At 33.1% G+C, this 13,721-nt stretch overlaps 2 protein-coding genes across 2 annotated transcripts; both read right to left on the minus strand.

Annotated features, from left to right (window-relative positions):
* Positions 1-126: 126 nt before the first annotated feature.
* On the minus strand, positions 127-3,108 carry LOC149382182 (phosphoglycolate phosphatase 1A, chloroplastic-like). Its single transcript, XM_089600909.1, has 11 exons — positions 2,704-3,108; positions 2,556-2,623; positions 2,355-2,447; positions 2,185-2,256; positions 1,974-2,045; positions 1,791-1,850; positions 1,642-1,694; positions 1,433-1,530; positions 938-1,037; positions 558-661; positions 127-456 (listed from the first exon to the last, which is right to left on the minus strand). The coding sequence occupies exons 1-11, from the start codon at positions 2,972-2,974 to the stop codon at positions 350-352; spliced, it is 1,098 nt and encodes a 365-aa protein (XP_089457035.1). The 5' UTR covers positions 2,975-3,108; the 3' UTR covers positions 127-349.
* A 1,004-nt stretch (positions 3,109-4,112) lies between these two features.
* LOC149382183 (transcription factor FER-LIKE IRON DEFICIENCY-INDUCED TRANSCRIPTION FACTOR-like) lies at positions 4,113-6,667 on the minus strand. The gene is made up of 4 exons (XM_089600977.1): positions 6,098-6,667; positions 4,922-5,128; positions 4,632-4,805; positions 4,113-4,441 (listed from the first exon to the last, which is right to left on the minus strand). The coding sequence occupies exons 1-4, from the start codon at positions 6,590-6,592 to the stop codon at positions 4,349-4,351; spliced, it is 969 nt and encodes a 322-aa protein (XP_089457103.1). The 5' UTR covers positions 6,593-6,667; the 3' UTR covers positions 4,113-4,348.
* Between the last annotated feature and the right edge of the window lie 7,054 nt (positions 6,668-13,721).

Below are 13,721 nucleotides of genomic sequence, written 5' to 3' on the forward strand. Positions count from 1 at the left end.
GTAACACTCATTTTTTCAATACCTTAAACTTTGCTTAATCTCTGCTTTGAGTGCATGTCACCAGTTCTGTCATGTAAAGTAATTGTGCACCAATTATGGTGGCAAAAACAAGAAGTATGACAGAAGTTGGATGATAATTTACATTTGATAAAAAATATATATATAACATATTCAACAATTACAAGGAGCGAATCCGAGAATGGGACGGATCACGTTTCTTCTCATTGTGGTTATTTATGATTTTAAAGAGAAGTCTGAAACAAATGGCAATGATGCTGATTATTCATATTTCAATCTATGGGTGATAAATATAAGATAAATTACAAGCGAACTATGCGTACAAAAGCGTTCATACTGTTGCAGCCTTGAGAGTGAGAAAATCCGAAATCTTGTTGGTGTAGAAGTCTGGTTGTATGGTGTTCTTTTCACTCTTAAGCATTTCCATATTTGTGACACCTACACAAAGGAGATAAGAAAAAAAAAAGGTCATATTTCATTCCAAACGAATATGAACACGACACAGGAAGAAAAAGAAAGATTTGTCAAGGGAAGGTCACCTGAAAGGACGAGAAGAGTTTTGCAACCGCCGTTTTGTCCAAACAGAATATCAGTATCTAGTCTGTCCCCGACCATGCAGATCTGTGACTTTTCGATTCCAAATCTGCCATGGATTCAAGAGTTTCTATGGTTAGTAGAGCTCTTCAAATGCCAATTCATCCCCGATGACAATTTACGCTGCTTCTCTGTGTTTGTGATTTGTTGAAAGCTTAAACAACTATTTTTTTCATGGCTGATTTCATCAAATGAACTAGATGGTGCATCGTTCGAAATTTCCTAGAGATCTCAATGTCCCGGTAGAAATTTCGTGATTTTTCTATAACACAAAAAGGACGGAGAAGATACATATGAGATGAGAACATATAGATTGGAGAATTACTCGTTTGACAAGTAGTCCATCATGAAAGTTGAGGGTTTTCCCACAACAATCGGCTCGCGTTGAGTTGATCCGAGGAGAGCACCGTTCATGGACCCACCACCTGAAACCAATGATATAAGTATGGTTTCCTAAGAAAGAAATATCAATTGAGAAGTATAGCTCCAACCGACACTGCATCAGATAAATCTTGAAAGGAAATTGTTTTTGTGAAGAAAAAAAATATGAGACATCTTAACAAGGCGACAACTAGAAAGCTACACACATTTGCATTTTGGTGGATTTAAATGGATGAGAAATTGGTTTCGATATTATGTTGCAAAGTGCGTTAGTATTCAGAAATTGAGGTTAAAGTACTAGGAAACTAAGCAAATAAAAAATAAATCAGCGAAGAGAGTTAGCCAAAAAGTTGAAGGAAAAAAAAAATGTTCTTTATACAATCTTCCTACCAAATTACATACCAAACGATGTAGCAAGAGGGAAAGAAGAGAAGCGAACCTGCCCATTCTTGAGCGTCTGTAAGATGAGTGACCGCATCACGATTTGTTGCAATGAAAAGACAGCCAGGATTTTCGCGTATACATAGTGTCCCATATCTTTAATTGTAAAAGAAAAAAGAATGAGATACATCACAATTCACCTCATTAACACTCACAAAGATTTCAAATGTTGCAAGTTTTATCTGAAAAAGGTTGAAGAAAACATACTGAATCTTGTAGTAGTTGAAATAACGATCGAATCCTACCACGACAGCCCCAACCTAGAAATGAATCAGCAAACTCAATGACCATGACTAAAAAAGAAAATATGTGTTTTGGAAATTTCAATTGAAATTAATTTGAAGTCCCAAGCGTACATCCTTATCATGCTCCATTAGATACCCTGGCTTTAGTTCAATCTTCTTGTCACCGTCTTCCTATTACACGCGCCATATAACAGAAAAAGGGCTTTGTTTAGTAAGATTAACAATGCATATGCCAAGTGAAAAACGTAGATTTTGATTTGGAATGAGTCGAAATCGCAGTCATGATTCACTTACTGGTCCACCAAGGTATTGAAACCCAGCAAGCTCAAGCTCCTTTAAGATTCCTTCCTCGCCAATCACATAAACCTGAAACACTTTCCTCCATCAGCAAATATTGCGATTGAGAAGAAGCAACGGTGAATTCACACAAATTTAATCGTTGTAATCCATTGTAGGATGAACCGATTTCTTGAAATTGAAACAAATATCGGATTCTTGGCATTACCTTTTTGTCTTTGGGGAAGTTAATGGACTTCAGATAAGCAGCAGCGGCGAAAGATGATGCGAAAATCTCCTCCTGGTCAAATTTATTCAACGATCAATATCAGAGTCAAAGATAATTTTTTTTTTTTTTTTACTCCTGATCAAGAGAAGGAACAGAAGAGCAAAATTAACCTCGCCAACACTCAGGCCAAGCGTCTCAAACTTCTTCCCGTATTGCTTCCTCGACTTTGTTGAGTTGTTTGTGACAAAAACTAATCTCTTGCCCTAACGGTACCCAAAAAAAAAAAAAAAAAAAAAAAATCAGGCTCATAAATGATCAAACAATCAACAGCTTTTTTCTAAACCGAAATTTGGCTAGTGAGAGTTTCACACCTTTGAGCGTAGCAAATCAAGAGTCTCAGGAACTCCGCTTATGAGCTTGTCGCCTTTCCATATAACCCCTGTATATCACATTTTTCACGAATTGAAACTCCAAATCTGTTTCCTTTTAAAAGGAAAAGAAAATATCTAAAGATCTTACCATCGCAGTCGAAGATGAAAGTCTCGACGGAGTCGATGAGCTCGTCGGCGTTGACCAGGGGCTGAGCCGAGGCACGAGTCGTGAAAGCTTCCATTCGTCTCGATTGGCTAGAGCTCTTCTCTGCGTTCCATGAAGAGCGAGAGAAGCTCACCGGATTGAGATTTGACGAAGCGAATGAGAGGCGATTTTTGATGCCGAAGAGTCCGAGTGAGTTTGTTGTTGCAGTTAATGCTGGGACTGAAATACTGGCTGTGGCTGCTCTGCTCAGCATATCTATCTTTTTATGTGATTCTCTCTCTCTCTCTCTCTCTCTCTCTCTCTCTCTCTCTCTCTCGTGTGTTCGTGTTTTTGCAGTTACGCTTTTGCTCGCTCGAGGCCGTTAGCTTTTTCGGAGATGACGTGGCTGGTTTGAGTGGCTGAGTAGTTTTGTTTGGGCCTTTTCTTTATCTTGATTCTCGATTCTTTTTAGGGGTTTAGACTTTAGACATAAGTAAGAGTAAATAAGTGATGACTCAACGTTATTATTTTTTTTTAATTAGACAAATTTAAAAATGTTTAGTTATAAAAATGTAATTAATAGTGATAAAATTTACACCATTAGTTACTTATTTGTAACTAAACACTCATAGATTTGTCTAATTTTTTAAAAAATAGTAATATGAAATAACCAATTTATTTATTCTTATTTATCTGTGTATAATTCTCTTTTTTTTTTTCCTTTCTAATCGCTCGCGGGTGCTGGGATATAAGTGATGATAATAAATAGAATTTGTAAAAAGAAAAGCAATTTGAATAAAATACAAATAAAAGTTTTGATAAGTGAGAAAAACAAATTATTATATATTATTAGTTAATAATGCTCTCCCTAAAATTAGAAAAATGAGAGATTATATGTGACTATGAGAGAGTGAGAGTGGGAAAAAGGGGACAAAAGTTTAAAGATAATTTGATTATTTTAATAAATAAAAAAACGCACCATATGAAGAGAAATATATTGAACATTTTCGAGAGCTTGTTGAGCTAAGCTATTTAAGAGAAGACAAATAGATTTTCCACAATGATCGTCTCTTCCTCCAAATATTTACTAAGATCGTTTTCTGTATTAAAACATTTGTCAACAAGTATCTTATAGATTTAAGCAGGATCTATAAGATTTAAGCAAATTTGGTTTTGAATCATGAGTGTGTCGTGATTTCGATCCAATTGATGTGGATTTTGTTTTATTGTGATAGAATTTGATTGATTCCAATGATTTTATCCGAACTTGTATGTTTGTAATTCATATAAGCCTGATAATAACTATACGATCTGTAGGTTTAATATCACATGTTTTTTTATACGAATTTGACAATTGTTCCGATCAAATACATTTTTTTTTTCATAAACTATTATTGGCAATAAGGGACCTCTTAATATAATCACGGAAATTGATTGATATGATATCCATTAGCAGCTAGCTTTAAGGCCTGTTTAAATTTGGCCAGTAATTAACAGTACAGGCGAAAACATCAAAGGAATAAAAAGAAAACATTTGAACATAATGAAAGCTATATATTCTTATATAACATCATCGTTGTACTTGTTAAACTAGGCTAGGTGAAGGAAGAAAAAAAAACATTGCTTAATATTAACTAGGAAACTTAGTTCAACTAAGCTGAAATCCTTGGTTAAGAAAAGCCCCAGTAACCCAAAGCTTCAGATTTGGCAAGTTTATCTGTTCTTGTTCAGATTCCTTCACCTGTTTGATTAAAAAAAATAAACATAAGATATATAATAATGATGGCTAAAAATCTAAATATTACGAGTAAATTTTTTATAATTTGTAAAAATTGAGCACTGTTTATATAGCTTTCCATATATATATAAAAAATTACAGATGAGAGTGAGACAAAATCAAAATAATATATATGTATGCATATATCACTTACTTTGAGAGTAAAAGTTAGCACAAATGTATCAGAAACTGTGGCCAAATTAGAAGTATTGACGTTGAAGTTGGTGAGAGACTCAAGAGCCTTGTAGAGTGACACTGCTGTTCCTTCTCCATTGTTACACGTCACTTTCACATAGAACCCTCTCTCTTCCACTTGAAACATGTCCATCTAAAACACCATATATATATATATATATATATATATATATATATATATATTTGTCTATTAATAATAAACCAGGTAGCTAGGGTTTAGTATATATGCATGTTTGTATCTATACACACCTGAATGATGATCTTGGGTACTGCAATTCTTGCTTTGGTAGCTTTTGATGAACCTTTTTCAGTTGGATTTGAGGACCCCATTTGGTACCTTTCTGATTCTTCTAGTGAAGCTTCAAGAGTTTGAATCTCAGCTTTGAGCTTCTTGGCCTGGGCTTGAAGGTCTTCTACGTAAAGCACAGCATCTCCAACTATGGACGCCTTGTCCATCTATATATATATATATATATATATATATATATATATATATATATATATATATATATATATATATATATATATATATATAGTCCATTTCCATATACATAATATTAAATATCTTGAGTAATAACACATCTCGTAGGAGTACTTATAAGTTATAATCGAAACATGGTGATGGAGATTAGTAATCACTATAAGGAAACAGTTCTCTATATGATTACGCGCTAAATTTTTTGGATTTACGCGACACTAGGTCTCTAGGTCTACCCTTCGCCATGGAAACTCAAAATCCCTTTGAGTATGAGACTCGAAGAAAATCAAACTCGAGGAATTAAAAACACCAGTTTGTTTCGGAAAAACACACTCAAGAAAGTAAAAACAACAATTTTTCTTTTTGAAAAAATACGCTCACAAATTATATAATAAAAAAGAGATGAGATTTGAATGCACAAATCTATGTCAAACTCGAGTTCAAGTCGAAGTATGCATGAATTTGATTCATGCTATGAAAGTATATCTCCCTCCTAACATATATTTTGCACAAACTAAAAAATAAGCAAAATTAAACGAAGTATAAGGTAAGGTGACAAACCTAATAATGGTCTTGAACAAGCATATTTGGAATTTAGTAGCTAGGTATATAGTTCCCCTAATGGCTAGATATATATGAAGCAATTATTTGATGACAAGTTTATTTTCTTCCATTTCAATTACATAATTAAGAGTTCAGCTGGTAGATAAATATCACACACACACACACACACACATATATATATATATATATATATATATATATATATATATATATATATATATATATATATAATCAATATCTTGTCACGTATTAGGAAAATAATACTACTAACTACACAACTACCATCTATGGAATATCACTACTAATACTACTAAGTACCAACTAACACAAAAACAAACTTATATATAGATTTGTGAGTTTTGATAGGGTATGAGCAGATATACCTTAGTAATGTTGGGAACCAAAGACCTCAAAGCATAGAGCTTCTCTTTCATCCTTCCTCTTCTCCTCCGCTCAGAAATCAAAGTCCTTGACCGGTCAACCTTTCCTCTCTTCCCATTTCCATTCCCAGTCGTCGTGGTCGTCCCGGAAGAATCGTCGCCGTCGATCTCATCGTCATCATCCTCATCATCGCAGGCCATCGCAAGCTCGCCCTCGAACTCCTCCAATGCGCCTCCGAACACAGAACCGCCCTGGTTAGCCGCGAAAACTCCGACCTGATTGTTCATCGCCGCCGGATTGACGACGAACGGCTGGTTGTTTAGGTTTCCGGCGAAGCATCCGGCGATGAGATCGTCGGCGGCCGGCGCGGCGAAGCTCGGGATGATCTGGTCTTCTTCGGTCTCCGATCCGCGGACTAGGTCGATGAACTGATCGAAGTTTGCGTCAGCGATGAAGTCATAGAGCTCAAAGTCGTGGATGTTATTGTTGTTATTCATTGTCGTAGTTTATGTGTTTTTATTTTATTTTATTTGGCTCGATCATATCCAATTTAGATAGTTCGAAATGGATGGGTATTTATATACTAACGCAGTGTGGATGTTGATTGATAGTTTTATGTAATATTTTTTAGTGTGTGAATGGAATCGGAGTGATATTTTTGCATTAACAAAAAAAATTCTTGGCGTAAAGAGAGTTGACACAAGGGTTTATACAGCTGTCAAAAGCATGGCCTTCTGATATTTGGTCGGCTTTGTCTTGTATTATTTTAAGAAAATTCTCATCAAATATTAATCTCTCTCTCTTTTTTTCTTTTTTATTTTTTCATTTACAAATTAGTTAGGATTTTAAGATATGTGACTCATTAACCATTGTTATTTCATTTCACTAATTTGTGCTATTCAACTTTGTTTTTTTTCCCCCAATATTAGTTTAATAATTTACTTGAAATGCGCACTTTGATTATGTTCATAGTGTATGTGTTCTCGAGTAACTTGTATTATATTATTAGGCAATATTTTTCTCTGATTTGCATCAGCAACCAATAGCCACATTTTTCTTCATTTTTTTTAAAAAAAGTCCATTAAAAAAATAGTCAATTAAACGTACATTTGACATTATTAAATAGCCAACGTTTAGTAAAATCTTAAATAAATAATCACTTTTAAATGTAAATCTTAAGTAAATAGTCACTTTCATATGTCAAACGTTGACTATTTACTTAAAATTTACTCTGAAAGTGACTATTTACTTAAGATTTATCAAACTTTGATTATTTAACAATGTTAAACGTTTAAGTTAATTATTTTTTAACTTTTTTGTTTAAAATATATATATTTACCTTAACCTTGAATGTCTTGCATGTACTTACAAAAGAACAGCGATTACTATCAAAACACGTAAAAAAAAAATAATTTCGCGTTAGAAAATCAGTATAATACCACTAAGCATGTCAATGGTTCTATGGCTCGAAAATACTTGAAAAGTTGTAATAACATCAATACAAATATATGCAAATATACGAGTACGACTGACTCCGAATAGTACGTTGTCTAAAATGGCCTTGGATCGATGTTCCACGTCTTTGGCACTAAGTACCAAAAATATATTAGACAGCTAATAATGGGTACTTAATACAAAGTTAATTTGATTAAACTAGAAATCTGTTCCCGAAATAGTACACAATAGTTTGGTCCCCACAAATTTCAATTTTTGTACTTTTTGAACGTATAGAAACAATGTATTTGTAGGGTTTTTAGACGATAAGTTCTGGTGTGAACGGAATCAAAGAGAAATAAATAATGTTTTAATAAGTGAGTTTATATATTAAATTTGTTAGTAATAGCTTATAGATGACTACAAAAGAGGTAGGTCTATAACATGTAGTTATATTTGGATTATACAGCAGGTTCATCTGTTTCTCACTCTCTCTCATCACTCACTTATCAGTATGATAGTTGGTAATTGAGACATTAATTGAATATAGCTAGAACATATTATAATGATGATCTTCCAAGTTTAATGGAGATAAAACTTCCTCCGATAAAAAAGGAGTTGAAGTTTTCAAACAGCTTTCTACTATAGGCACATTTTAACACTAGTAATCTCCGAACAATTTTATAAAGGAAACGTTACAAAATAGTTCTTCGAAACTAATTGATTAGCAAAACAGTCAAAGTTTCAAATTTTCAACAAAGTACGTAGCCAAAATTACGTTCTTATAAGCAAGATTAAATTTTTTTACTCCAAAATTAAATTTTTGGCGATTATTTATGAGCAATTTATCACTTTCAAAAAAATTAATTTTAGGATTTTTTTTTGAAACCTGATTATTGAACATTTTGACTACTTTACTAATTTTAGACAAACTTTGACTAACAAATTTATTACTTTAAATTGGTTATTTAGTTAAATAACTCTTTTATAAATGATATTTTATTATTAGATTTTGTTTTAGTAAAATATAAAGTTCTCAATTTTTATTATTTGTATTTTTTTTAAAATCATTTTCATAAGAAATTTAACTATATTTTGATGAAATATAATTCAACACTTAAACATCTTAAATCATATTATAAAACTTAATAGCTTTCTTATAATTTTAAAATTCCTCATAAAAACAAAATATGACTCTAAATATTAAAAATTGAACGTTTATCTATTGTTTTTAGGGTTTAAATATAAATTTCATTGTTTTTTTTTATACAATTAACAAGTTTCTTGTTGGAAAAAAAGATGTACTAAGATTGTATATTAGGTGATAGCAAACATTAATATTAATAGGGAAAAAAGAGAGACTATAATGCTACATATCTAATTATCAATATAGTTTGAGGATTATCATTCGCAAAAAAGAGACTAATAATAAGACCCCATATGATAGCTTAGGGATTATTTGGCAAAACAAAAAAAATCAACAAATGATTCGGGGGAAATATTATTTCCATAAAAAAAGCATCAGTTTACTGATCAAAGCTACGTACACTTACCTGTATGATTGCTATTATAATTAACACGGAAATGATCACAAGAATATAAAATCATTAAGATCGACAAAAGACTAAAGCAAGATAGAGACTTTGCAAGAGCAACAAGTGATATACATATTAGAATTTAGAAATAAATCAAATTGGTCTCAAACTGGTTATACACTTGTTAACAAATATAAGAATATTTGTCTCATTATTCTATGACATATTATATGAATTAAAATACATGAAGGGGAGCTAGATGCATAGAATTATAAAACAAATAAATGCACTATTTCATATTTTATAGGAATAATTAAGCAAGGCTCGACAACATGAAATTGAATAACTTGCCGACTCAATAGCCCTAAGGCGTCACAATATTCAGATGCGGGAATAAATGATATAGAAAAAAGTATATGTGATTAGTTTAGTGATTAGAACCAATGACATATAGTTATTAATATGCCCGTGTAAAACATATTGCACAAGAGTTGCAATCGAATTTAGCCACATGTCAACCTGCTCATTCCACACTTTCAAGTATCTTGTTGGACTGGAATAACGCTTGAGAAGCAAAGTGTCGTCATGGAAATTTAAAAAGAGAAGAAAAATGTTGTAAAACACCTCAAATTTTAAGTTACCTCTTAAAAATCCGACCAAGCCCTTCAGATGTTTTATTCCTGTTGAAGCAACTATCGTTGATGCCGATTTCGGCTCTTCAAAAATCACGTGGAGAAGAAGGGATGTCGTTTTTATTTATATTTATGTAGATTTTGGGATTTTGTCGAGTAAGTACTGAATTAAATTACAATTCAAAATGAAATTAACCGAAACAATAGAGTAATTTGATAATAAATAAGCAGGAAAAAAATTAATTTTATTAATCTGTTAAATTGAATACAAGAAAAGGCGAGCTCAATCAATTCGAGTGTTGAATGGGCGAACTCAAGTGTAAACATAATCTTCATAAAATAATATCCGAATAATATATTGTGTGCATTTCTCTATCTAGAAATGCTAAACATAGATTATTGATTCTCTCTTCCCGTTTTCCTCGGGGACACGTAGCCAAGCTAAATTGTCATGGGTGAAGACCGCTTCTTCCAGAGTGGATACTTGGCCATCTCATCTTAAGTCAATGTGGCGAAGTGAACTCATCTGGGACATGGGCTTGGGCTTGAACGGATGTTGTACTCGATCTTGACCGAGGTGGATCGTTATATTTTTGATGGGCTTGAATAATTTAAGTCGTACCCAAACCCCGATTTATCTAGTTTGCATGTTAGGATCCCGGCTCCTACACTCGCAAATTATATCGTTGAGAAAATTCTAGTTAACATTATCAAAAATAAGAAAACTTGGAGAAAAAACATGTTAAAAAATGTATAATAAGTTAAGATTTTATATCATTTTCAAAATAGTGATGAAAATCAAAATATATATGTGTAGGTAAAAATATTTTCTAACATGTTTTTTTTTACCTTTTATATTTGAGATTTTGAGTGTCGCTTTACCAAAATCAACTAAAATCCAAAATTTGACAGTTTTATTACTAAAATGAGTTGTGCAAAGATTGTAATACCCTTAATAATTTTATTGACAGTTCGATCACGAAATTATGTATATCCTGAACGATTTTTAAAATTCGGGACATATAGATCACGAAATGAGTATTTTGTTATAAAATAATTCTCTCTTCTTATTCCGTAATTAAACTGTCAAATTTGAAGTTCTTGATTTTGATAAAATGACACTAGTATTAGTTTAGTAATATTTGTATCAAAATTCCTTCATATTTTCAAGAGTTTTTCTATCAAAATTTTCAAATTAGTATTAATTTAGTAGTATTTGCGTCAAAATCCCTTTATATTTTTAAGAATTTTTCTATCAAAATTTCCAAATACATACAACGAAGAATACTATTATAGTAAGAAATAACGGATTTCGGAACAACTTTTATTTTTGGCTTAAAACTAAATTAAATATGCAAGATTTTGTTGTCTTCAACCAAATAGGCGGTTTGATGACATTTTTTTGAAGTTTGGGATTACCATTTAGCTCAATTCCTCCAATTTTTATCTTACATAAGCTTTATGTCACTAATTTTATACAAAAGTGAACTATTTTGTAAATTTATCGATTTTAATTTACTATATTTACTATTATTTACTATTTGGCTAGAAAACCATATAGGTAAATAACCACATTTACAGTTTGACATTACCAAATAGTCGACGTTTTGTAAATTTTAAGTAAATAGTCATTTTCATATATTTACAGACGTAAATTTTAGGTAAATAGCTATTTTTTTTTTTTAAATGTGTATGCTAAATATCAAAGACACTTTGGCAAATTCGCAGGTACACGAAAGCGTGTGGGCTTTCGTCGATCGTGGATGAAGACAAGGCTCGAAGCGCACTCGAGAAAGTTTTCGAGTTGAACGTGTCGAAGGTCAAAGATGGGAGGCGAGGGGCGGTCAACGGGATGCTCCCGGACGGGACGGTGGACATGACGAGGATGCAGTCGAGAGAAGTGTGGTCCGGAGTCACTTACGCTGTCGCTGCCGCCATGATACACCAACACATGCCCGACCTTGCCTTCAACACCGCTAGTGGAATTTACGAGGCCGCCTGGTCCCACAAAGGACTCGGGTCAGTTTAGGTCTCAAAAAACGACTAATCTAATCTTATATGCCTTACAAGTAGAGAGATTTAGTATAAGCTTATACCAGGTTTCAAAAAATCAAATTTGATGAAGTTCTTTTTAAAAGTGATAATGTGCTTATATAAATCATCAAAAGTTCTTAATTTTGATAATTTTGCTGAAAATTTTAAGGTTTGATTATTTTGTTAATTACTTAGGTTCGAATGGCTATTTTGTATTATTAAAAAAAAAATAGAATTATTACTGCCTTAATAATAGAGCAGTACAAATAGCATATTTAGCTAATATTTCTCCTTATAAAATTACCCCTTATGTGGTAGCTAGCTTGGTCTAGCGGTAATCCTACACTCACCTCGACGGAGAGGTCATGGGTTCAAGCCCACATGGGATGCAGAAATGCATGCCCCATAGGATTTATTCTAATAAGTATGTAATCTTGGCCAATAGTGCCACCTACTATGTAATCTTGGCCAATAGTGCCACCTGTGCTATATCATGTTATCTTGGCCGATACTGCCCCAATTCAAAAAAAAAAAAAAAAAAAAAACCCCATTGTCTTTAAATTACCCCTTATTAAACGTTTTTTTTATATGTATTATTAAAAAAATAATTAGTGACTGGCCTGCCTAATTTATTTTACTTCTACAATGAAGCCTTTAATTTTTATCATTTCTTTCAATATTTACCCCTGTTAATTTCTTTTTTTATATTTGACCCCCCTCGCCCGAGTTTACTTTGTGGCGCTCGTATTCTGTGTGCAGTTACTCTTTTCAGACACCGGAAGCGTGGAACGTGGACGGTGAGTACCGGTCTCTGGGGTATATGCGTCCTTTGGCAATATGGGCAATGCAGTGGGCTCGGACGAGAGCCGGAGAAGCCGCCGGAGAAGGAAGTCGAGATGGACGAGAGTCGACTCTGGCGAAACACCATTCCGAGTTCTCAACGGTCGCGAGGCTTCTCAAGTTGCCGGATGAGGAACCGCCTAAGTGCGTCTTTCAGCGTCTGTTTGACTAACTTGCAAGAGGATGTGGATGTGAAACAAACTTGTCTTAATACCCTAAACAAAAATAATAATAATAATAAAGCTTTGATTATATATATCTGTAAATACATGCAGAGAAAAGTGGGTATTTTTGGAACAGTCATCAAAGAGAAATAGACATGAATATTTCTTCGATGTTTTTTTTCTACCAAAACGTAGAAAAATTATTTTTTGTTTCAATATTTTTTTTTTATAACGAAACTCGTCATGAAATGCTAAATTTTTTGTTAACAAGTTTCGTCATATCAATATACTAGTTTTGAAGATAAAAAAAAATATATATATATATATATATATTTTCAAGATTTTGGTAACGAGTTTATTAAGAGAAATAAACCTGAATAATACTCTCAAGTTTTATTCATGACCTTTTATTGGATGCAACTTCGCTCCCACTTTTCTTAGCAACAGACCCAGAATCCCTAACTTCGGATATATTCTGTATATTATTGACCATCAAACAGTTTCATTCGATATATAATCATAGAAGCCTCTCATAAAGCAAAACCCTAATAATTATCACTAACTATAGCCCACAAAAGTAATTAAACGTATTTAAAGAAAAAGAAAAAAAAAAGTAAATTTACCTTTGGCTTTTCGCTGAAAGTTGAGGTTGGAAACTGCGGTTGCAATGCCGGGAAAAACCCGGCCCTCACTTCCTTCATGGCGGTCTCGGGTGCGTTCCAAAAGGCCGCGTTGTTAGAGAATTGCAAGTGATTATTGTTACTGTTACTATTACTATAAGCAGGTACTTTCGGCGGCGAATTAGTACTTCTCAAGAATTGAGGCAGCTTGTTATTACTCGCCGGATTAGTACTCGTTGTGCCACCGCTAGACCAGTTGCTCGAAGGCAAAACTTCGTTCGAGTTGAGCCCGAAATCAGCGGAGTTGTAGGGTTGTTGTTGAGTTGTGACGTCGGGTCCGAAAAGCCCTTGAAGTATCGCAGAAGGG

Source organism: Urtica dioica, chromosome 11 (assembly GCF_054948205.1).
Source record: "Urtica dioica subsp. dioica isolate 48M chromosome 11, U.dioica_male_clone48M_v1_H2, whole genome shotgun sequence".
Taxonomy (NCBI): domain Eukaryota; kingdom Viridiplantae; phylum Streptophyta; class Magnoliopsida; order Rosales; family Urticaceae; genus Urtica; species Urtica dioica.